Genomic DNA, 26,944 nt, shown 5'->3' with positions numbered 1-26,944 from the left:
TTTTTCTTGCGCAGTGCGCACGTATGAGTAGTGAGTACAGAGTATCACATTTTGCGGGCTTGATTACGGAGTGGCGACTGGCGAGGGTCTATTGATTTCTTGTTTAATTTGGTTTCGTCGCTCGTGAAATCCGTTCGTACACGGATGCGGCGAAGCCTTATCTGTTAATTTATAATTTTGTGTGCAGTGTCGTAAGAAATCCGTAAAAATGGGTTCGTTGTTTCGTAGTGAGGAAATGACTTTATGTCAGCTCTTCCTGCAAAGTGAAGCCGCCTATGCATGCGTGTCGGAGTTAGGGGAACTTGGACTTGTACAATTTCGCGACGTAAGTAAACGATCGTTGTAAGAATTTCGACAGGAGTTAAAAGGTCCCGTTTTCATTATACGCTGGCCTGATTACATATGGGTTTCCATTTCGTGAAACGCCCTCGATTGAACAGCATATTTTCCGACACCTACATAATATTATATTTATATGTTTCATATCCGTTGTTCTTATAACGATTGCAGGGCTGTCTGGCAGTATATGTAACAACTTGGATAATATTAATTAACGTACTATTTTCTAAATATCTAAAATATTAGAAAGCTATTTAGATCTTACTTTAAAATATTTAATGTTGTACAATGGTAAATCAATATGTGATTGAGTATATTAACAATAATTTGAAATATAAAAATTTGTTTGCATGTGTTCAGTGGAAATGTCTTTGAAAAAATTCCTTTATCAATAATTGATGCAATTAATTTTTGTTACATAAACACTTGCTAAAAAGCAAATACAGTACTTTCATTCCTTTCTATAAAAATCATGTGATTTATTGAATCACATGATATTAATACAAATTATCAATTTATCACTAAAATACCTAAAATATCATAGTAATTTATTAGCCTTCAACTTTTATTGATAAGTTATGGATAATCACTAATTGATAAGAATACCCAATAGTCTCAAAAGCGGTTTTATTAAATAATTACATATATTTATATGCTCATAGAATTTTCTATTCTCTTTCTTTCTACTCAAAACATTGTCTTTTCTGTCTTTCTATACTCTAGAGTCTAGGATATAAGCCATTACTTTTTATTTTCTGCCTTCAGCGTCCAGCTAAATTTCAACCATAAATCTCTATTTAGGTTTAAAGATATAGAGTAATTTTTGTTTAAGAAAATTTAGAACTTTTCATTTCATAAATTTGTAAAATATTATGGTATTAGGACAAATTATTCAATTTATACCACTGTATTTCATACTTGATTTCTTTATGTTCCATTATTTTCTCATTACTTTTTTATATTGTGTATAGATTTTTTTATATATGTACATATAGAACATTATAAGAATAAATCTAAACATGACTAATAGTGCAATACTAATTTACAGCACATAAAAATGATTTATATTCTATTGTAAAGAGGAATGAACATTTTATTATTTCCTTGTTATTTACATCTGTTATGCTGCATTATTGTTTTTTTTTTACTTTTTTATATGAAAAGCTGTAAATATATTTGTAAACATACAAAGACATAGACATATTTTTTAAATACACAAACTATTTAAAAACATTTATTTATTATCTATTCTCTTCTATTCGATTTTTTAAATAAAACTAGCAAGATTTACTTACTATCTATTTAGTTTCCTTATAATAAATACAACAATTATTAACTTTTATGTTTGCCTACTCATGTATACATATGAGTTAGTAAACCCATTAACATTATTTACATTTTTAATATGCGATTCTTATGAATTCATGTTTACAAAAATAATTTTGTTATATTCATTTACAGTTAAATCCTGACGTGAATGCCTTTCAACGTAAATTCGTCAATGAGGTCCGGCGTTGCGATGAGATGGAAAGGAAGCTTAGATACCTGGAGAAGGAGATCAGAAAAGATGGAATCCCTATGCTGGAGATTCCTGGAGAATGTCCTGAAGCCCCACAGCCCAGAGAGATGATTGACCTTGAGGTATTTATTTGAAATGCTGTTTTGTTTCCTACTAAAATCTAGAAGAGTTAGGGAGCGTTCAAGTATTACGTAACGAATTTGGCGGCGTAAGGTCCCCTTTTGTAAAACGTTACGATGCGGGGCGGGGATTGAATTACGCGTTATTGTTAATATTATTTTCGGCTTTCCAGTACTTTACACCACATAATGGTAACTTTTAGGTACTTCAGTAGGTGGTCACGAAACGTTTTACAAAAAAAAAACAGAAAAAAGTTACGGCGCGTCACACGGGGGGGGCTCAATTAACTCCAAAAATTGCGTGACGTGATACGTCACCCTTACGTGCTGATAGGAATGTCTAGAATAGATCAGAATATTTCTTTATGACAAGGCACAAAGTGCTGGACGCTGATTATTTTCACAAATATAGTATTTTTTAACTCAGTATCCTACCTAATTATGTTTCGTGACATTAACCCCAGATTTTCTTAACTTTATGTAGGTATTGTTTCTCGCGGTTGATATTGAAGAAAAATCTTATTACATATTTATATTGCGTTTGCGGTGAGAAATTTTTATGAAACCATCCATTGTGGCAGTTTTATCACTTGCCCTGATTGTGGGCATGTAAAGTACATATTAATTAAAACAATTTTTTTTTATATTCGGTTTATTTGCATCATTTCATATATTTTTTTAATGAAAATTATTCATTAAATTTCAGTAGACAGAATGAGCTGTCTATCATAAAAATTGAAGCGTATTAGTCTAGCCCAAATTTATCTACAGATTTATTTATTTTTAAAATTTGTTACATTAAAAGAAAATCACATAACCAAAATTAATACTGTTGCACGCCTTACGATTTAGACTTGTATTTAGCGATTTCTTCCAGGCAACCCTAGCAAGGAAAAAACTAAAATTAGAAATATTAAGGGTAAAGTGTAAGAAAAGCAAAACCAAATAAACAACAATCAAATTACAAGTTTATATATTATTTCAATTATAGAATTACCAAACTTAATCTAAAGTAGTACAAAAAAAATCGTTAAAATCTTTTTTATTGCACAATGGTAATTTGAAATGTCGGAGCTAATGTCTTATGCTTACTATTTAATCGTAAATTATTATTTTCGTTAAAGCAACACCTGTGGCCTTCGTTAAATGATCCACAGACGAGTCTTGTCACAGATATTTGTTTTGAAGTACATCAATCAATATATGGGATTACTATCATACACCTCTCAATATTTCCGGTCATCTGATAAGATAATACCTATCAAGATATATCCGTGGGAAGAGAAGATATTTAATTTGCCTAATCTGGTGTCTTCTCGAACTTCTCGCATGGAATTCTTTGATATGCAAACTTCGTTGAAAAACAAAGGTTACAATAACATTTCAAACTCAATAAAAAAGTAAATATTTACTTCTTGTATAACTTATTTGCCTGGACGAGATCGCTTTACAGTGATCGCCAGTTTAATTATTTCAATTGTATTATGTTTCTCTATTCAACGAAGTGTTCTTAAATAAATAAAAACATAATACAAAAATATTTATGGAAGTAATTAATTCTTAGGCTACTTTTGAGAAACTAGAAAATGAACTTCGCGAAGTTAACCAAAACGCAGAGGCTCTGAAGAGGAACTACCTCGAGCTCACGGAGCTGAAGCACATCTTAAGAAAAACTCAAGTTTTCTTCGATGAGGTGAGTACATAGTATTACAAGCTTTACCCTTATATTTTAATCATAGTTGCCTACGTCAGCACCGGCCGCGTGATAAGCGTGTCTGTGGGCGGATCCTATGATCTAGCGGATTGTCAACCAATTCATTATAATTCTGTTTGGTTTGACGTCACTGTGACCTGTTTATGACTATCGTTTTATTGGCCTATTCTTTCATTGAAATGCTTGAAGAAGCTGTTGTAGAAAAAGTAGCTCCAAGACGAAAATATTTCAATTATTTCTCTATTTATTTTTATTTATTTCTGGTCGATGTTTCATGCTTTAATATGTTTATAATTTAATATGGAGTCGTGGCAAGGCTGAGATATCTTGTCTTACTAAAATACCGCACAGTTCAGATTTGTAACACCTCTATAACTTCCAAGGTCGTGGGTCTGCAGATTTTCTTCATTACTATTAATTTTTTCAAAGTGTCACGCCTAGGACTTTAATTTGCCCAACGTCAGCGTCACATTCGTTTCGACCTTGCGATTCTAATTGATATCAGCGTAAATTGAAAGTGCATTCAATCGAATTCAAAAGTTAATTAACGGTCGAAAAAATGTGACATTGACATTGAACATTTTGCTGATTTTCGCGCCATTTTGGCGCTTATGTGCACAAGATGGCGGACCCGTCGCGCGAGGAGGAACAAGTGACACTGCTTGGGGAGGAGGGCCTGATGGCTGGAGGGCAAGCGCTCAAGTTGGGGTATGATTAATTTCACCTCCGGCGTGCCTTGGCTCATGTCAAAGCAAGTGCTGGAATATGTTATTTTTACAGCGTTTGTACTGTGACGCTGATACGGGAGTCTACCGCTCACCACTCAGGCAAGCATTGGAGACGGCCGGTTTATAGTATACCGATAGATTAACACTTAACGTGATGTGTGATGGATTTGATGATAGACGTAGACATCTAATACGTGGCTTAGAATTAGACGGTATCGAACGCTAATCGATTGCTGCCTGAGTGAGTTTGACTAACAACATAATTTATTTTTGAAGTCCGCTCGCACATCAGAGGCATCTCCGATAGGACACAGATCATCCATCATGCTTTCTGTATTTGTTGCATGCTTTTATTTATGTTCCTTTTAGTAGCATCGATTATTTAGTACACACGGAACACTAGAACTAACAATGAGCAAACAACGGCTTGGAACGAATTGAGCACTGCCGTGTTGGTGCTATTTTTTACTACAACAAGCGATTATCGAGCAGTAAATGTTGAAAAGCTTTGGTATGTGCCGTCGGGCGATGTCTGTACTTGTTTGTTTGTCTGCTAGCACGAGGGCGGTGCCAATATCACCACTGAGTCCATGACGCGTGCGCTCATATCAGACGACCCCAACAACCATATGGGACAAGTCCAACTAGGGTATGTATGTGTACATACAGCGCTAGTGTGACGATGACCTTGCAATTTTCCACCGGCTTTGATTTATAGCCGAAAAAACTCTGTAATGGCGTTCTGACATTAAGATTTGCCTCAGTGGAAATTCAATAAATAAACTTTAATTCATTGACAAAGATAAATAGTAACTTACCAACATAGGAAATCGTATTCACGCACGACGTCAGACTTGTCAGACGTGATCCATCATAGTTTATTATTTGTAAAACTATACGGCCGTAGCGTAAATATTTAGTTTGCCAAGAGTTGCTAAGATGATTGTGGACGTCTGGTTGTCGTGCGTCAAGACGAAACGATGTCTGGCTGATACTTGTATACAATTTTTGAAACAATGATAATGCATGCCCCTTTGACAGACTAATTAATGAAATGTACTTAATGTACTAAATGTGCTTGGTTTATTCCCTAGTTATCGGGACAAGCAAGAGTCCTTGGAATTCCTGCCCTGGTTAGTAGTGTACATAGTATTATTGTAGCTGGTTTGGTTGTGGGTTAGCTGGTATTTAAGTCTTTCTGCTTTGGTTATAGCTTAAAGCTCACTAACTCACTTTCATATACAATGCGTGATGAGGTTTGGACTTCAAGAATAGATGATGGATTAGGTGCGAAATGTAAATGCTGTTATCAATCAAAATCAATCGTAACGTTTTATATCGACGCTTATTAAAAGCAATTGTTATTATGCGGGCTTAAGGTCGCTGAGATTTTCGATTTGCGTATGAAACAAATGAGGATATTTGTTCAGAATTGTACATACATATGTGGACACTAATGATTCGGAGTTTTATGTATTATTGTGTATATATATATATATAAGACGTTACGGTTATGTATAACTTCGATCAGTCCTAACAGCGTCTTGGTACGAGTGACTTAGTTTAGTTTAATTATAACCGATTTCATGTCTTGATAGAATATTTTGAGCTCGGTTCATTTACCTGTAACAAAACCCTACATTCGTTTTCGAGGAATTTTAAATGGTGTAGATACTTAGAAAATGTATCATATAGCTATTTTGTAGTCATTTATACCGCGACCCTCTTAAAATGTGTGAAAGATTACGAAAAGAGAATTACTCCACGAGCAGCAACACGTTTGTGAAATTATTAACCTCTAATTAATAAAATACATTACTTATTCATATACTTATCATACATTGAGGCCTCGGACACATCAGGGGTACAAAATATACCATTTTTATCGTCATCACATCTGATTCTTCTCTAGTCTACTGTCTTTGAACGAACTTTGAGAAAAGGGTTTTGTTACGTAATTATTTCCACAATGCTATTCATTCGTTTACGTTACCAGAACATGACGATTTGTATTTTATGTCCGGTAACCTTGAGTCTATTGAGTATGAAATGGATTGTTGCCATTGAGTTATCGCTATTAAATGCAGTGTTATCTTAAAAGCCTTTTTTTGTAGTTATACTTCTTTTGGCGCGTTAGAGAAAAATGATGAGAGTTAATTTTTACGATGCGCGCACACCGTCACAAAAAACCGACACCCTGAAGTTAGCACTTCAACATTTTAAAATAAAAAATTGTCCATTTTAATTATGTAGTAATTTTTTTGTGAAATTTAAAAACTATTTAACTAGATAATGCGTTATAATAAAACTTTCAATGTATTAAATAACTTTTTTCTATTGTTAGTGTCGTTTTTTCTACAAACGAAGAATTAGCTTCTAACGCGTGTACATAAGTACACATATTTTTTTACTTAGAATGTTTTTAATTGACATTGCCAGTTCTCAAATCAAGGTCATGAGACAGACAAGACCAGCAAGACACACTCTGCCACTTTTTATAATCTCACTGAAAAATAAACTAGGGCTTTTTGAAGTCGTTTACAAGTTTAAAAGCTTCATTTGAATCTAGTGAATGAAATAACTGACACAAATTCTCTTTTTGTTCGTCGTGGTTATTGTATATTTAAAAAAATGAATCAACCGCCATGAGTTACCTAGAGTTGTATTGAGATTTTAGGTAAAACCTACTTGGTTTATTTCGTATGACGTTATTCCAATTTCCTTATGTTATAATCACGTGTAGGCAACGGTTTTCCTCAATTATAATAACTTCTTGGTTTTTGCAGTAGGTATTAAACATGGTATCGACAGTTAAGTGAATATAATATGCCTAACATATATGAATTACGAATTCTTCTAAGGTTTTTCAATCACCTTTAACTTTTCTTTAGTAAATACTGCTTGGTACAGTTACTACGCCTTTATTGAATCTAAACGTTAGTAAATGTGATTTTTTAAACTTCGTAATGATAGATTCCGTCACATAACGCGGTATGAACACCCTATAACGCGGAGATTTCTGTAGTGTGATATTTATAATGATTTGTCAAGTCCATAATTAGTTTTCATAACTTTGCACCGGTTCAAATTGTGTTGTTATAAAATAAAATTAATAACTTTATTAAATTCCTGTGCAGTTTTTGAATTGTTAAAAATAGTTATTACTAGAATACTCCTACAACGCGACTTTCTATAACGCGGTCTAGGTCTACCGCGTTATAGAATATCAGATTTCGTAGTTAGCGTGACACATCTTGACTGATTATATTGGTTAATGGACTTGTTAATAGTCAATTATTGGTTCAATATTTAACTTGAACCGTTAGCGCCGGACGTTTACCTTGCAAATCGTGATTCGTAAATTGATACAACGATAATTTTTGACAAGACATGAGGGTTGTCATCAAACGTTATTTCGTAAGAATCTAAAGTAAATTTAAAAGCACGGCGGGAAAAACTCTGCCTCAAATGAAAAAAATTAATATGAAACATTTTATTAATTCTTTGTTTAAACATATATATTATTTATTAAAGTATCATATATGCATTTTCTATAGTATATGTAACAATCTATGTATTCTAAAATACATGACAATTACGGTGAACATAAATTTTACAAAAATAATATTAATAACTACAAAACCAGTAATTTCCTATAATTCGTTTCTTTTTAAAAATTGATCATTTCACTACCGAATGTATCAAACTCAGTATAAGTAAGCGTTTATTCTGTTATATTCGCGAAGATTTCGAATGAGAGGTGCCTGAATTCCTAGATTTCTGAATCTGTTTTATGATCATTTGTCAATGTAATAGACAAGTACATTGCGACTTTTTGGCTCTAAGACAAGCCGGTTTCCTCACGATGTTTTCCTTCACCATTCGAGCGAATGGGTGCACCAGCCAGGGATCGAACCTACGACCTCAGAGATGAGAGTAGCACGCTGAAGCTATTATTTTTATTAGCTGAAGGGTTTAAATCATTTATCAGTCTTAAAACTAAAAATACCATGATGCAACCCTATATAATGTAAAGATTGTATTGTTGTGACTTTCAATGCAGATATCTCTGCATGAGCGAAACTGAAAATGCGTAGGAAATTCACATTGCAATCGTCTTGATAAATATAGAATTTTGTATAAACATAGATCACGTGTTTACTTTAGATAAACACTGAATGGTTAACCCAAATTTGTTACTTTCGTAATATTTTCTGTATGAATTTTTTTTTCTTTAAAGACTGTTCAAGTCAAAGTATTGTAATCAATTAAGGATTATTCACTAAGTGACAAGTATTAAAGTCAATCATATGATTACAACTGCAAAGTTATTGTTTGCACTTTTGAGATCTAAGTCTCGTCTCCCGTATGTCAAAATCCAACATTCTTTCTAATATTGCGCTCGTAAATCAAATAAAATCATTTATTCATGTAGGTAACACAATGTACACTTATGAACGTCAAAAAAGAAATACATATTAATGCTTCTAATTTTACATTTACTGAAGAGAAGAACTGGCAATAAACTCTCCGCCACTCTTTTTAATCGCCAAGTTTTTTGTTATACACAATGTTTGTAAGAAGCTTATTTTCCAGTCTCGACGCATACAGTTACTTTAACTGACAGTTTATTAATGATTTTAAGATTAAACGGCATCCTTAATTCAATAAACGAGGATTTGTAAGACTTTCCAGTTTGCTTATTTCGATTTAATATCACGTAACTTAATTCATAAAAAATGTCAAAGGATTGATGCCTTTGAGATGTGGTGCTGGAGGCGAATGCTAAGGATACCGTGGTTCGCGCACCAATACATCCAACCCAACTGCGCATACGGACTAGCCTGTCTCCCATATGCTGACAGCGGCTGATCTTATTTCGGCCATACAATGCACAGAAGCGATAGGAACTTGGAGAAACTGATCGTGATGAATATAAGGCAAAAGATCACGTGGCCGTTCACCAACCAAGAGGACCGATCAAGTAAAAGACTCATAGTCCTCAAAACAATACGCTGTCATATAAGACAGGCGCTGGACCGAAACCGGTGGAAACAGATTGTCCGCTCTAGATGTTTCCTTGCTGACCGCTGACACGTGAGCTACTGACTGAAGAGAGAGTGTGATTTCGGATTCAGTTTCCACAAATTAAGCCTGATTCGTAAACTAAACAAACTCCTTATCTTAGGAGACCTTGCGGCTCATTACGTCTCTTCGTCTAGCGAAAACTAATTATGGCAAATTAGTACAAAGTATTTACAAATAGAAATTGGTGTTTTACTGCTGTCGTGACCAATTAAAAGTCTCACGTTACAAACCGTGGGAATCGTTGGACAATGTTTTTTATTTTGACTTGTTAGTTGAATGTAATAGTGTTACTGCGAAGTGATATACAGTACTACCGAACACATGATTTTGAATTAAAAAACGTCAATTATTTATTTATATTGGTACACTTCTTTTGTAGCTTTCTTCATTACTGAAGGTCGTTTGGTGTTGCATATTTTACTCGATTCGCCTGTAAGGACCTTAACTAGGTATTAATACTTACTATGTTCTATGAATATTTAAAAAAACATGGAAGAATTCATCCCAGTTCCTAAATAAAAAGGACAAGAACTGGCAAGAAACTGCAACCGTTATTGCTGAAGCATAAAGTAAACTTGACACGTTGAAACAAAATGTCATAAACGTACTAAGTGTGTATATGTATAATGTATATACATATACATATTCCGTATATATTTCGTGCTAATTAAATAAATATACACAAAACTGTAGTTTGAAAATTTCTATTAACTATTTAACGAAATTATTAATGCTGATTGTAATTTAAATAATATGAAATTTTATATTTCTATGTGGATTTAAAGAGGTTTTTAGCGACAATGGCTTCTAATCGCAATTCATAAAAATAACGAATGAATAATATTGGTAAATATTTTCTGGTGATGGATGAATGGTTTTAATTGATAGAGAGATATCGAACGTCGTTATTTATTGGTACCTACGTCAATAGACTATTTGACAAAAACATTTTAGATTATTTATTAGTCACTATGGTACCTATACAAATTGTTATTTTTAATTGTCATAAACATAAAAATTATAAATAAAAAAAAAAACCGCCAAAACGTTCCTCTAGAGAGGATTCGGTTGCCAGTCCCTATGACTTGAGTGACAAACAACTGTGTTAATTGTCATTCTGCGATTTGTGTTAAATTACACAGACTGGTTAGTCATTATTGCTACGTCATAGTCGAGTTGTAATCTATGACCATTTTGTGTTTCGTGACTTGAGTATGAAAATCGAAATTTATAATTATCTTTTTTTGTAAATTAATGAGTACAAGTTGTCTCCATAACGCTTTTCAAAGCCGTGGCTTATACAGATTACTCTTAACAATACTTTATTATTCATACTGTCCAATAGACTAAAGAATGACGACTCAAAAAGTGATTTATGATCAGTTTTACAAAAAATTACGTATGTTATTACCTTCGCGGACTTGGGCGGATGCCAAAATGGCGAGACGTTACATCATTATGATTAAAGCAAAAACATTTTATCCGGTATCAAAACTGCAAAACGGGTCAACTAAACATTTTATATGTAAAAAAGTTGTTTTAAATAAAAACTTAATTTTTTATACAAAATAAATCAGTGGCGCTACAACCTGTCTAGGTCTGGGCCTCAGATTTCTGTATCTGTTTCATGATCACCTCAGACTTTGAGAGCGATTTTCGTTTAGTGTTCGTTTAAATTTTTATTATTGTTTTGATTAATTAATTTTATTACTTCTTGTATGCTATGTTTGCCAGTAAGTGTTTAGCACATTGAAAACTGTATTTTATTTTTCTTCTGTCAATGTATTAATGTGCCAAGCGTTGGCAAGCTTTTATAAATAAAATAAAATAAAATGATGATTTGTCAATCTTATAGTCAAGTAGGTGATCAGCCTCCTGTGCCTGACACAAGCCGTCAAATGTTTGGGTCTAAAGTTGGTTTCCTCACGATGATTCCTTCACCGTTCGAGTTAAATACATAGACAGAATGTCCATTGGTGCCGGGGATCGAACCTACGACCTCAGGGATGAGAGTCGCACGCTGAAGCCCCTTGGCCAACACTGCTCTTTTCATACATTGAACCTTCACAATTAATTTCTTAAGCGATCCGATGATTCTCCGAAACAGTCTGCACTTTTGATTTCTCCGTAAGAATACTGATTGTTTTATTTTATTAAACAAGGAAGACTTGATGTTATTTAAAAGATTAGTGCAAATGCTATATTCAATGGCAGTTCCTTGTCATGTGATTCTACCTACTCATAACTCGTATCTCGGTCGTCGACACTGAAATGTAAATGGATACAACTTCTGTCAATGATGGAACCTTAATTCTCTTCTAGAACTGACTAGAACAAATAATATATTTATTGATTATTGAATTTTTCAATTCGATGTGCGATTGTCCTTAGTACTAACAAATAGTACTCCAATTATGGTTTGTGTTATGAGAACTATCAAGGATTTTTTCAGCTTCATATATGGGTGATGATAATTGGTCATAATTTACTTTTCCATATATATAGGCAAGGTGGCCAAATAAATACGAAACCCTTGGATGTAAATTAAAGTTATTAATTAGTACCAATAGATTACGGTTTTACAGGCGCTCTACGAATGAGTTGTTAGTAATACTATAAATTCAAAGACTGAAACAATCACGTAGACCGTATAGGAACAGTCTAATCTATTTTTTATAGGCATAGCTCACGTCACTCACCAAAGTGACCATGGACACTCTCAATGCCAGAAGGCACGCGAGTGCGTTGCCGGCCTTTAAAACCTATAGTATTTTTGCACAGCCAGGTTTTAATCGGGCCGTTTATACTAGGAATAATTAAAAAAATAAATATTTAGCTTTATATATTTTATGGTAGTACACAAGCAAGGGTTCGTACACGACATCGTGGTGACATAAAAGTCGGTGTATGTTGACCTTGTGGCTTGACTGTGCAACTTTTATCCCTGAGGTCGTAGGTTCTATCCCCGACTGTGCCTCAATGGAGTTTCTTCTATGTGCGCGTTTATGATTTATCGCTTGTACTGTGAACTAGAAACCGGCAAACGTGCCGGTTTCCAGCATACCTTAGACCCATAAGTTGACGGCGCGTGCCGGGCATAAAAGGCTGATCACCTATTTGCTTATTAGAATAATCATCACGACACAGATATAGAAATCTGAAGCCAAGATCGAGGTTTGGAACTTGTACGGGTTTTTAAGTATACGTTTTAAAGGTTAACTTTTATTCCCAATTCTGGTTGTAAAGCGCGTTTCAAAATACAAGCAGCGCCATCTAAGTATAATTAATAATTATGTTGGACACATTTTGTAGTAGTAGTGTTTTTAAATTATATTAATAAAAGGACTTCAGGCAGCGTTTCTGAAGCTGGGTTTTACCATCGGACGATGAGGCATTATACAAAATTCCCCTTGTTTTCGAACGAACCAGTTGCATACTGAATTGCGGACCGATTCGATTTCAGGTCCTTCAATACACTTGCGAGCCTTCTGGCAGTGTCTTTGGGTGGCGATATCACTTAATATAGCCGGGGAATGAGGGGGACAGCCTGCTGCTCCTTTGCAAAAAAAAATAGTTCTGAGCAATATAACGATAGTATTACATTAAATAGCATGTACGCGCATAAATTTGCTCATTTGAATTTAAAGTTGAACGAGAATTACGTCACTCGTTACATAAGTGATTACATTATCAATGATAAAATTCTCATTACGATTTATCAGGTTGAATTGTAATGGAAAAAAATCGGCCATGATTTTCCACTTATGTCGCGATAAAATCACTTTAAATTTACAAGTATTTCGTGTCTATTTCCTACTATCTGAGAATGGAAATTTCGCTATTATAGATATATGGTAGACTGTCAGTATGTTAATATTTAGAAATGTTAGCCATGTAAGAAGTTTGACTGTTGGTCCTCATATCAGAGGAGGAATAACAAATTAAATTATTACCTGCGTTTTAACGGAAATCAAGCCTGATGCTACTGACATCTCAGTATGATTACATAACCCCTTAGCCACGAGGATATAGGGCAGATATATAATAAGACGAAATAAGCATATTAATAAATCAGTGGCGCTACAGTCTTTTTAAGTCTAGGCCTAAGATTTCTGTATATGTATTATGATTTATCAATCTAATAAGCAAGTAGGTGATCAGCCTGTGGTTGACGCCGTCGACTCTTTGGGTCTAAGGCAAGCCGGTTTCCACATGATGTTTTCTATATGATACGATACGATGTTTACTTCAGATATAATCACTAGTCAATATTTATTTCCGCTGCGTAAATATCTTATTTGAATAGAATATTTTTGTACATTGATGCCACATGACTTATAAAATTCCACACGATCGATATCTCTCTATTTCGTCATCAAGGCCATGATTAGTATTCATCATACATCCTGAGAAAGTCCTGTATTGTGAATAAATGAGAATTGAAAATGCAAAGCAAAAGATTCATTCGTGACTTTCGACGGACCTTTTAAGAAATCTATTTCCAATATAAATAGATTTTTTAACGTAGCAATTCTGAGTTGTATATATTTTTCATTCAGAAGTGTATCATAATCATTGAAATATCGCCCATGCATGGTGCTAAGACACGTTTTTGTACAGTTTCGTCGCTGGAGTTATCCTTCGGGAGCGCATCCCGGCTTTTGAAAGGATGCTATGGAGGGCCTGCAGAGGAAATGTCTTTTTGAGACAGGCTGAAATTGATACACCATTGGAAGATCCATCTTCGGTATGTACGCTATTGTTTTAACGCGAAAACAAAAGACAAATCGATGTGTTTTGTATTGATTCAGGTTATTCTTAAGTTCCTAGAATTGTTTTTGTTTAAGTATCATGTAAATGCTGTTTATAAAAGTGGTGTTTGTTTAGATATTTCGTAAATTAGTATAAATTTATGTTTTGGTCTAACGGTAAGTCGTTTTGGACTAGATGGTTTCACTGTTATACTGGTATGTTTTCTTCATTAGAAGACCTTTTTCAAGATTATGCTGATTTATCAGAACCAGGTATAGCTAATTAATTTTGTGGTGTGACAAACGTATTAGAATTGCTAAAAAGATGCATGCATTAAAGGAAGTGCCTTCGAAAGTGATTCTAAACAAATTACAATTACTCATTTACACCAGTTTTTTATCTCAGAGAAACTAAATCGCAAAGCAAGAGATGCGTTATGTCAATTAACTTAAGTAAACAGTTTCCAACCAATGTATTATAATTATGTTGAGTTATTTTATGTTTCCAGGATACAAACATACACGCCATGGTAGTCTTTGACATATTATCATTAATCTTTTTAAATTTCCAGTCGGACCAAGTATACAAGTCGGTGTTCATAATCTTCTTCCAAGGAGACCAGTTGAAGACGCGCGTAAAGAAGATTTGCGAGGGCTTCCGCGCCACTCTCTACCCATGCCCTGAAGCGCCTGCTGACCGAAGGGAAATGGCTATGGGCGTCATGACCAGGATTGAAGATTTGAATACGGTAAATTATATTTATTGGTGGAGGAATGGAACTATATCACAAAGTACCGTGCATTATGTCGCCACGATGCCCAGTTGTGATTTTTTTTTAATTGGATAGCCGATCCTACGGGACGCCCAGAAAGGGCAGTCATCGCTATCCATGGACACTCATTTTAGTGCCGTTGCCGGCCTTTGAGGGAGGCGTATACTCCAGTAGTAGTATTTATTACTGATCTATTACTTGTATTCATTTGATAAAAGGGCCTGGGACTAGTGCTAGACAGGCTACTTCTAATTAATTTGCGATAATTGTTTTAAAATAACTGTTGTTTGCCATTGTCATTTTGTATGATGATTTGCGATTTTAAAGAATACCGAGAGTTTTTACGCCGGCTTTTTCTCTCTCTCTCTCTCTCTCACACCCTCTATGAGTAGGGATGTCTTTTGATTCAAATTTAGTGACGTGGAATAAGTGATATCTGTATCTGATATCTTAATATTCCATAATAAACGTATTTTTTTTTAAATTGCTATTACTTTTAACATAGACCATAAACAGTTACGGAGATCTAACTTTTCATTTCCTTACATTTTTCTTTGCTGGCTCTTTTCTGTAGAACCAATTGTTAATAAAACGTCGTGATTGGAAACGTCTTATAAAGTTTATTTGATTCAATTAAACTCTCGAAAAAAATTGTTACGATAGCATAACCGTGTTGACAATGACCAAGTAACTGGGCCAAAACGGCCTAAATGGATTTAACAATTCTTTTGTAAGACTTAAAAAGAAAAAACAAATCACAAGAACAGAGTGTCTTCCCTTTAACTAAGAACTTTAAAGAGACTGTAATTAGTGTTATTGGACACTTTCTTATATTAAATAACGTTAGTAAATTTAGTTAGAATTAATTATTACTAATGAGACATATTAAAAAAAAGGCTTGAAAATAAAGCGTATTTATTTAGGTTATATGAAAAACTATATGAACAAAAGCCTTAACCGAAGTGGCTTGAATAGATGATAAATTATGAAAACGAATGTATGGAGGACATATTTCCCCTGACAGCGGCAATTTATTTGACAAATGCCGTTATCGGAACGACGTTGACACAGAAAACAAATATCGCGGTTTACGATGTTGGTACAGCGATTATGTTGGGCAACGTGACGTAAAAACTCGGTCCATTGTTTGATTTTTTGATGATTTTAGTGTTCATGGGATATAAGTCTTAAAAGTATCTTAAAATAACTACGTCTTTATAGCTTAGTCGTAAAAATTAAACAAAGATTGCTCTGCTCGTAATAATAAATTGTTACGTTACACCGTTAAAACTGAATTAATTTACTAATAATTAATTGATCAATAGTAATGTTTAGACTAGGACATGCAAATCTTAAACTGGCCGAAACTTGCGTCCCGTAAGGCACGTTTGAGCCCTATGCTATAAAAAAAATAGGAGTTGTTCGGATTAAACCCTGCAGCTGAGTTTCATCATGAGACGTCGAGGCAGAATACGAAATTCCACCCGTATCACCTCAACGTCCGCCGTTCCACAACTGAGCGTTTTTCAAGCCAGTTTTTGCCGCCCACCACCACTATGTGGAACCAGCTTCCCACTGAAGTATTTCAGAACCAATTCGACTTAGGGTCCTTCAAGAAAAGAGCGTACCAATTCTTAAACCGCCGGCAACGCACTCGCGAGTCTTTTGGCATTGGGAGTGTCTATAGGCGGCGGTATCACTTAAGGGGTGCGCCTGCTGCCCGTTTGCCCCCATGTTCTGTAAAAAAAAGGTTAATGTTTACATCTTGTGTAGATCTTCTATTTTCTTTTACTGACATGAATTTCGAACATCATCCACGGACAGTTACTTAAAACTTCCATACGAACACTTGTGTTCCACTTGCTTAGTAATAATAATAATAAATCATTTATTTGCAAAAAAGTGGTACATTTAGATCGATCAATTATAAAAATCCGCACAATCAGCCGTATTAAAATAGGCATGCGAATGTCATATTAATTTTCGTTAAGTCATATATTAATCAAGACAATGTTATAATAATAATTTAAGCTATTTATGATTGTTGTCCACGCTATAAAGGCTTATATTGTTATACAGGTTCTCGGTCAAACCCAAGACCACCGTCATCGCGTGCTGGTCGCCGCAGCCAAGAACATTAGGAATTGGTTCGTCAAGGTTCGCAAGATTAAGGCCATCTACCACACGTTGAACCTGTTCAACCTGGATGTCACCCAAAAGTGTCTGATCGCGGAGTGCTGGGTTCCGGCTCTTGACATGGAGACCATACAACTTGCGCTTAGGAGGGGAACGGTAATTTTTTGCTTTTCATTTAATATGCTTTTCACAATTGCCTGGGTTCGTTTCCTGGAGAAAATGGCTTTCATTTGCTTAAACCATATAATAAAACAATATAAGACATATATATGGCGGTCCCAGTGTCGTTTCTGTGCCCGTGCACTGGTACAGAATTCAATATCTTCAAAATAGTGTTTCAAGTTAGCTAAAGCTAATAACAGAAGGCGCAAAATTCAAAATTCAAAAATCATTTATTCACGTAGGTATAGGTATGTTAACTAAAGCTGGCGGCTTCAACACATTTACACTTTGTGCTTGTGTAGTGTCTGTGAATAAGCGCGAGACGTGATGTCAAACTGAAATACAATCACAAATACATCATGAAAAGACTGTCCGTCGTGTATGAGTGGACTAAAATGTATAGCATGGCAAAAAAATCATATTTTGAAACATACTGTATGTGAAATTGCATTAGTGTGAGTACTGTGAACCCGCCAGCTTTCGATAACCGACCTATAACGCAATGTTCACTTGTGATTCGTCATTAAAGAAAGACATATTAATGCTTCTAATTTTACATTTACTGCCAGTTCACAAATCAAGGGCGTAGAACGGAAGAGAAGAACTGGCAATAAACTCTCCGCCACTCTTTTTAATCGCCAAGTTTTTTTTTTACACAACGTTTGTAAGGAGCTGCAACCATTACACCATGCGCAATTTCATATAACAAATAATTTAAACATAAAATAACAAATGAAAGTACTAATGGCGCCATCTAGTCTAGTAGAGTTCTATACTAAAGTAACTTGACACTTTCGGCGTCATCTGTTTATTATTATTAATACTCAAGATATGGGCTTCTGTCAATTATTAAATTACATTAACCTTGTATTTTACTTAAGTGTTTTATCACGTAATTAAAATAACTCGTTCCAGGAACGCAGTGGCAGTTCGGTTCCGCCCATCCTCAACCGGATGGAGACGATGGAAGACCCGCCCACGTACAACCGGAACAACAAGTTCACCATCGCCTTCCAGAACCTCATCTACGCGTATGGGGTCGCCACCTATCGGGAGGTCAACCCAGGTGAGCCAGAATCTCAAATTTTTAAATATATATGCAATATATTTATTATTAATGTAACATAGTTTCCATAAATTAAATTTATATTTACCGGGAACTGGTAATATAATGAAGGGCGTGGAGAAGATAGAAGACACCTTTTCATTGTATAATTATAAATAGATACTATATTAAAATGTGTAAATCAATGCTAATGTCATTATTAGTTGTTCCAGTAATTAACTAAAACAATCAAAACATTTATTTATAAAAAACTTCTGCCCTAACAGGCGACCCTAAATTAACAAGAGTGAACAATAAGTGAATAAAATTTACAGACGAAACAAAAAAGCAAACATACAAAATTAATTAGGAAAAACCAAATTACATAATAAACATTATAATATACCCACAGCCCCTTACACCATAATAACATTCCCGTTCCTCTTCGCGGTGATGTTTGGAGATTTGGGCCATGGGGCTCTAATGGCTATTTTCGGCTTCTGGATGTGTTACAAGGAAAAACCTCTGCAGGCAAAGAAGATTGACAGCGAGGTGAGAATTCATTTCAGATAATTTTCTATAAATTTACCATATGGTTAGGTAAGATCTTTAAAAAAACGTTTTTTTTAATATTACAAGAAAAGTATGAAAAATTCTTTAAATTATTCTAATTAAATTCTATTAGATTTTTATTTGTTCCTTCTGTTTTTTCTCTTATTTTTCGTTTCTCTGTAGTAATGTTCGTTCTACGCCTTTGGACCATTTTCTTGGCTGCACCTCACCGCACATTCTTCTTAATTTCATTAATATTATCTTTAATATAGTTTGCCTTTATTTGGAACATAACAATTCCAGATCTGGAACATCTTCTTTGGCGGACGGTACATCATTCTGCTCATGGGTCTATTCTCAATGTACACTGGGCTCATATACAACGACATCTTTTCAAAAAGTCTCAACATTTTCGGCTCTTCTTGGAGGAACAACTACAACATCAGTACCCTCGAGACCAACAAGTTGCTGCAACTCAACCCTGACTCTTGGGACTACCTTCAGGCTCCGTACCCATTTGGAATCGACCCGGTTTGGCAGGTGGGTGGTTTTGAGTTACGTAATACCGAACTGTCTAATGCTATTAAAATTGTATTTTAATAGTTCATACATCTTGGAAGTAAAAGTTTAAACTTTTTTTATAAAGCAGGGGGCAAACAGACAGGAGACTCATCTGATGTTAAGTGATACCTCCGCCCATGTACACTGTCATTGCCAGAGGGTTCGCGAGTGCGTTTCCGGCCTTTAATGAAAGCATTGTGTGACTATTGCCATAGGAATTTGTATGGGATTAGTCACGTGACCAAGTGTTTGACCTTTGTGGGCCACGTCCGTTAAATATTTTTGTTTCAGACCTCAGAAGAATAATGACCGCAAGAGTAATTAAAACACATTTTATTAATTTAATTTTAATTTCCAGCTGGCAGAAGCGAACAAAATTATCTTCATGAACGCCTACAAGATGAAGATCTCCATCATCATTGGAGTGTTCCACATGCTGTTTGGAGTCTGTATGTCGTTGTGGAACCACTTGTGTGTATTACTTTCATTTTATTACAATATCACATACAGACACTGTATAGGTATGTTATCTAAAGCTGGCGGCTTCAACACATTTACACTTTGTGCTTGTGTAGTGTCTGTGAATAAGCGCGAGACGTGATGTCAAACTAAAATACAATCACAAATACATCACGAAAAGACTGTCCGTCTCTCTCGCGCTCGGTCAAGCTTATGAGTATAAAAGAGACAGTTATTGTTTTTCTTTTGCTACTGTTTATGTTGATCTTTACTGTTTTATATTATTATTATTTTATACATGTTGATCTTTTTTCAAACATTACCAGGGCAATCTCGTGAAATGGTGCACAATGTTTTTAATTATTTTAAGCATCTTAATAAAAACAGTTTAATGAAAAAAATTTATATTTAATTTGACATCAGATGCGACTATGGTTTCTAAGAGGAGTATTGAAAGAATAGTTAGTGAAGTAAAAGTGAAGTGTGTTGATCTAGATGGAGCTTATGTCGAAAAATGAAAAATTATTTACACAAACTACTCTTATACGTTCTTGGTCGGGCTTAGAACTTTTGGATCCACCGTCGTATGCACATAATATTTATATGTATTTGACACATTTTTATTTATTTACAACCCACCCAACCTTACTAAAACCAGAGTAGACAAAAATATATAGCTTGGCAAAAAAGTAATATTTTTAAACATACTGTATAGTGAAATTGCATTAGTGTGAGTACTGTGAACGCGCCAGCTTTCGATAACCGACCTATAGACTGAAGTAGTTCTTTTTATTACTTTTTGACAGACATTCTGTGTCTATGTTGTCTAAGTGATTCGTATGTTTTATTAATATAATTCTTAAAAGTAATAGAAGGAATCTCAATGATTAACCAAAGCAACAATAAAAACAGTCAATTGACTCAATAAGAACCTTTACATTATTATAAATCTTATGTGAGAGATTAATATATTGACAAAATGGAACATTCTGTTCAGGTACTTCAAGCGCCGCATCAGCATCTACGTGGAGTTCATCCCTCAGATCATTTTCCTGACTGTGCTCTTCTTCTACATGGTGCTGCTGATGTTCATGAAGTGGACCTTTTACGGAGCCACCATTGACAACTTCGGAAGCAAAGATCCAGGTATGGAATTTTAAAACTAATAATAGTCTGCGCAGGCGCATATAAACTATACAGTTAAACCTTTTATAATGATGAAAAGGAATTTAAACAACACTCGTTGCCCTCTTATCATAACAGTAACATTATTTACCCATATCATATATTAAGTCTTTAGATATAATTTGGCGTTTTGTATGGGAAGAACAAAAAGTAGATTTTTTTTAAATAAAATACATTTCATTAATCAAAGTATGTAGGGGAGCGTGGGGCTTGTTGTAACAGGGGTAAATAGTAACAGACCTTTTTCAATAGGAATTTGAATTTTATTCAGGTTTTTTTTTTACCTAATCTTAAACTTATAACGTGCCACGCCACTTTACCACAGCCAGGATCCCGCCAGGTGGCTCAGTGAGTGGGTGTGTGCAAACGCTTTATTGTTGACAGGTAACCTATAATTTTACTAACGTAAATTTTTGGTTAGTTTCACTATTTTCGTAGCTTTGAAGTTTTATGTATTTTATTTTATGCTAAAATATAACTATTTATGATGTTGTAAAACAGTTTTCAAGATTACTAAGTTGATTTAATAGTTATCGTGATAAATATTAAGAACTATATCAAGGGGCTAGTTGTAACAAAACCTCGGGGTTTGTTGTAACATGTTACAATTTGCCCCCAGATTGCTGTAAGTTACTGACGGCCGATGTTCATTTTTCCCCGGCTTAAATACTCAGAAATTTTCATTCGCGGTGGACCTCAAGATTGCATATTGGAGCTGGTAATTCTTCAGGGTGGATGACTGATAAAGAATGTTTGATTTTTGTAGATCATTTTAACAAAGACGCGAAACCTACCAAGAAAGAGACAGTTCTGTTACTGCTTGATAACCATGGCTCACATGTGAATATTGCAGTTGTCGAAAAATCCAAAGAAAACAATGTTATCATGTTATAGTTTCCCTCCAATTGCTCCCACAATTTGCAACCTGTAGGAGATGTAGGAGTCTACGGCCCTTTTAAAAACTACGTGAACAGAGCACAGACTGCATGGATGTTTAATAAGTGCCATGTTGACATGATATAAGTACCTTATATACTTCATGACATGATATAAGTACCTCAGTACAGAATAAGAAAGACAGTTAAAATCTTAAATCTTTAATTTGTTGATTATATTTTTTTTCCAGTTAACTATTTCATAAAAAACACATTATAGAAATACCTAGTTAGTTTTTGTTATATACAAAGCAAAATGATCCAAGATGTGAAAAAATTAAACAATTGAAGGCGTCATTTTTGTTGTTACTACTTGCTCCAGCAGATGTTACAACTAGCCCCAACCACGGGGTAAGTTGTAACACTTCCCTTTTCTCAAAAAAATAATAATTGTGAGATAGTTGCCTGTAGATTTGATAATATTTCGATTAGACTTCATAGATAAATAGTTAGAGGATCGATCAAAATTTATTTAGTAGTAATTTAGCCAATTTTCTTCATGATATTCAATTATTTGTTAAAATTGTTACAACTAGCCCCACGCTCCCCTACAGCAAATCTATTATGATTGATCCCTTTACTAAAAAAAGCATTCGGAGGGGAATCAATAAAATCTATGAAGGCGGTTTCGATTGCCCCAACAGAGTTTTGAAATGAATCTTGGTATTCGAAAACAAATAACTATAAATAATTTAGAATTCCTAACAATGAGGAGATATTTGAGGTCAAAGTGGCCAGGGCGACAAAATATCAATTTCATATGTAAGCACCTAATTTATCCCCTTCTTAAGCAATTATATGTATATCAAAAACTAGAAAAAAAAATCAGTGGCACTACAACCTTTTTAGATCTGGGCCTCAGATTTCTGCATCTTTTTTATGATCTTTTATCAATCTAATAGGCAAGTAGGTGATCAGTCTCCTATGCCTCGTCTATTTGGATCTAAGGAAAGCCGGTTTCAATTCGAGCGAATGTTAAGTGCGCACATGGATAGAAAGTCCATTGGTTCACGGCCGGGGATCGAAACTACAACTTCAGGGATGAGAGTCGCATGCAAGCCACTAGACCAACACTGATCTCGAATACTACTGAACCGATTTTAGTGAATTTACTTTGGTTATAAAAAATTCGAGTATCACAAACGCCGGGAGTTGAATATTGCGATGATTGGTTTACAGACATCGTGAAGTCGTCCGGCTTCTGCGCTCCCTCCATCCTGATCACGTTCATCAACATGATGCTGTTCAAAACCGATGAGAACCCGCGAACACAGTGCGACCCCACCATGTACCCCGGACAGATTGGACTGCAAAAGGTACATTACGATTTTTGAAGTGAAACTTCTTTATCGGGGTTGGAAAAAAATTTAGTGTAACATTTTTTCGTTACGCGTCACATTTTTCCGTTACGCGCCATGTTGCTTTTTGAAGTCAAACTTCTTTATCGGCGTTGGAAAAAAAATTACACACATTTGTCACGTTTTTCGGTTACGCGCCATCTTTTTCTTGTCCCTACCACGGTTGATCCGAAGAGATTCGAAGCCATTATATATAATAACGATAACAATGATAGTAATAATTCTATTACAATTAATGAAATTCTGTAATAATCTTAGTACTACATAGTAGTACAGTAATAAGGTAAAATTAAATAATTGTATTTGTATTCATGTCTATGATAATAAAAGCCTTTTGTTAAACTTATTTTAACCAATTTCGTTAAGTTGCATATAGTAGATCATTTTTCGAAAAATAAGGTCATAAAGAAGTTTCACTTCTAACGTGTGTGTACCTAGTACACGCACACATTTTTTTTATTTATAAGGTTCAACTGATGTTAAGTGATATTCCCATGGACACTATCAATGCAAGAGGGCTCGCGAGTGCGTTGCCGGCCTTTTAAGAATTGGTACGCTCATTAATGGAAGCAACTAAAGTCACTTGGTTTTAGACAATTATTTCTATAAAATGTTGTAAATAATAATGAATTTTTTTTTAGTTCTTCGTGTTGGTGGCTCTCGTGTGTGTGCCCGTGATGTTGTTCGGCAAACCCTACTTCATCATGCAAGAGAGGAAGAAAAGGGCGGTGAGTTTAATATCTTATCAATAACTATATATTAAAAAAAAACTAATGTGTTTTATGAGCAGTGTTGCATGCAAGCGCATGTGTCTTTCATCCCTGAGGTCGTAGGTTTGATTCCCGGCTATGCATCAATGTACTTTTTGTTTATGTGCGCATTTAACATTCGATCGAACGGTGAAGGAAAACATCGTGAGGAAACCGGCTTGCCTTAGACATTCGACGGCGTGTGTCAGGCGCAGGAGTCTGCTTGTCTATTAGATTGGCAAATGATCATGAAACAGAGACAAATAATCTGAAACCCAGACCTAAAAAGGTTGTAGCGCTACTGATTTATTTTTATTGGGTTTTATAAACACTGCTAGTATGTGGCTACTATTGATTGGAAGTTAGCTAGCGTTAATACTAAAGTTAAATTTGCTATTTATAACGAGATTATAAATAATTCAGTATTTTTTACTATAAACATGAATGTTTTAAAAATATACAAATCTAGAAGTATCAAACGTGGATATAATTTACAACAATATATAATTAAAATATAAAAATTAGTTAATTAATTGAATTAATTAATAATTGTTTAATATAAGAAACAATTATAGTCACAAGAGCTATTATTTTGTATCTATAATTTAAGTTAACTGCTCCCTTTATTGCTAGACTATAAGTCTTTTTTTTTTTTTCATTTTAAATATAAACCAATATTCTTACAATATGTAAAATATCTTAAATAAGCTGAAAATAACTGTAATTTCTTTTAGCTTCAAGGCCAGCAGCCATTGGCTGAAAATGCCGAAAATGGAACAGCCGGTGGAGCACCCGTGCCTACTTCGCATCATCAAGAAGAAGAAATCTCCGAAGTCTTCATTCACCAGGTAAATAGATCATTGTACCATAGTCTGTTTATAAGTAAGCTTTCAATAGGGCTAGTTACCAACACTAAACCTCCGAAGATTATCATACATACTTTATTATATAATATGATTCATACATATATATATATAAAAGGGCATATATGATTTGCTGTATGACTTTAGTTAAGACATAGGTTAACGAACCTTTTTTATTGTTCATTGAGTGAAGTGACAAAAGTTCTATTATTTGTTAGTGCCTATAGTAGTTAGTTATTTTTGTATTTCTTTATTATGACATTTCGTTTTTCCTAATTAATTTCTTATGTCGGTTTTCTGTTTCGTGTGTAATTTTTTTTCATCATTTCTCACATTCATATCTGTTAGATGTTTTTTATAAATAAATATTAATATAATATTTTCTCAATAGGTCAAATGTTTTTGTTTATTTTTTCTAAGTTTTAATATTTTTGTATAATTGAAGTAAGAACAAAGATGTCATATATATATATATATATGTTTCGTAGGCGATCCACACCATCGAGTACGTACTGGGCAGCATATCCCACACGGCGTCGTACCTGCGCCTGTGGGCGTTGTCTCTGGCCCACGCCCAACTGGCCGAGGTGGCCTGGAACATGCTGCTCCGCAAGGGCCTGAAGTCCGCCGGGTACGAGGGCGGAGTGTTCCTGTACGTGGTGTTCGCGGGATGGGCCGCCATCTCCGTCTCCATCCTGGTGCTCATGGAGGGGCTGTCGGCCTTCTTGCATACGCTGCGTTTGCATTGGTGAGCCATTGCTTTTTAAAATGTTCTCCATCTATGTTTGGGCTTCTCTTGTTGTTTGTCCATAAATTTATCGGACACTAAAAGTCAGTTTTTGAGCACACTCAGATGGGGCAGGGAAATTTATTTTCTATTAATCTTATTATTTACTAGGGAGGAGCGAGGGAAATATTATAATCTCTTTCACTCATATATATATAAAATTCTCGTGTCACAATGTTGGTTCCCATACTTCTCCGAATCGATTCGACCGATTCTTATGAAATTTTTTATGCGTATTCACTAAGTCTGCGAATCGGCTACTATCTATCTTTCAAACCCCTAAGTGATAAGGGGTATCCACCCTAAAAAAAATATTTTTTTATGATACATCATACAAAAATACATATAACCCCTAATTTTTACCCCTCTACGATCAACCCCTATTTTTTATTATTGTACATAGATAGTTATTTTTATTGAACAAAAAAATTTTTTTCCTAGAAATAATATACATGGCAAAACAAACGTTTGCCGAATCAGCTAGTAATTATAAAAAAGTCTTTAATTAGTAAAATTTTCTTCCAGGGTCGAGTTCCAAAGCAAGTTCTACGCGGGCGAAGGATACTTATTCCAACCCTTCTCTTTCGAAGTGATCCTCGATTCCGCGGGACAAGCAGAGGAGTAAATCAAAAAATGTTTATTGTCTAGTGCTATTCGTATTTCTAGATCTTTCAGAATAGAAATCTATGTATCGTATGAGGTTCCGATAGGGTCAATGTTTACCAGAAAATTAAAAATCTATATTTATATTTCCTTTATTCTTTCTTACTCCTCTTATACAAGTGTATAATGTTTACGCATACGAGACTAGGTCCGTTTATAATCGCTTTACCCGTTTTAATCCAGTTATTTAGTGATAGGATTTAAAAAGTGAATTATATTCCGTATGTTAGCTACGTTCGAGACGTGAGATTGTAACGATTAGTTTTTATTCATTTTTATAAAGATTTTTATAAGTTGAAATGTACTTAAATCTGATTTTTAAATTATCCCCAGGCTCTCTTTAATGTATCATTCCAGTAAGTCATGAAATCAGCTTACGATAGGGTTTATTGTTGAATCAGAAATAAATATTGTAGCTTGTATTGGTGTTTTATTTGTGAATCCTTTTTATATCTACT

General features: G+C 34.6%; 1 protein-coding gene across 4 annotated transcripts; it reads left to right on the top strand.

The window, feature by feature from the left end:
* Positions 1-30: 30 nt before the first annotated feature.
* On the top strand, positions 31-26,906 carry LOC125063178 (V-type proton ATPase 116 kDa subunit a 1-like). Of its 4 annotated transcripts, XM_047669450.1 has the most exons (18): positions 31-325; positions 1,801-1,980; positions 3,542-3,670; positions 4,977-5,068; positions 5,514-5,552; positions 14,128-14,254; positions 14,831-15,007; positions 17,111-17,323; positions 18,245-18,395; positions 18,787-18,926; positions 19,230-19,466; positions 19,846-19,958; positions 20,944-21,092; positions 23,246-23,382; positions 24,066-24,152; positions 24,908-25,021; positions 25,525-25,784; positions 26,349-26,906. In XM_047669450.1, exons 1-18 carry the CDS (start codon positions 209-211, stop codon positions 26,446-26,448), a joined length of 2,562 nt encoding a protein of 853 aa, XP_047525406.1. In that variant the 5' UTR covers positions 31-208; the 3' UTR covers positions 26,449-26,906. The 4 variants fall into 4 exon arrangements, with proteins under 4 accessions (XP_047525406.1, XP_047525407.1, XP_047525409.1 ...); XM_047669451.1 differs by lacking the exon at positions 5,514-5,552; XM_047669453.1 differs by lacking the exons at positions 4,977-5,068; positions 5,514-5,552 and adding an exon at positions 4,472-4,518.
* The last annotated feature ends 38 nt before the right edge of the window (positions 26,907-26,944 follow it).

Source organism: Pieris napi, chromosome 3 (assembly GCF_905475465.1).
Source record: "Pieris napi chromosome 3, ilPieNapi1.2, whole genome shotgun sequence".
NCBI classification, from domain to species: domain Eukaryota; kingdom Metazoa; phylum Arthropoda; class Insecta; order Lepidoptera; family Pieridae; genus Pieris; species Pieris napi.
The sequence above is the reverse complement of the archived record's forward strand: the minus strand, read 5'-3'. Positions and strand labels throughout refer to the sequence as shown.

Excerpts from the sequence above, each read along its gene's own strand:
- LOC125063178 (XM_047669450.1), top strand. The coding sequence starts at position 209 with ATGGGTTCGTTGTTTCGTAGTGAGGAAATGACTTTATGTCAGCTCTTC. Across the intron at positions 14,255-14,830 it reads CATTGGAAGATCCATCTTCG|TCGGACCAAGTATACAAGTC; the intron begins GTATGTACGCTA and ends TTAAATTTCCAG. Across the intron at positions 19,467-19,845 it reads GAATCGACCCGGTTTGGCAG|CTGGCAGAAGCGAACAAAAT; the intron begins GTGGGTGGTTTT and ends TTTAATTTCCAG.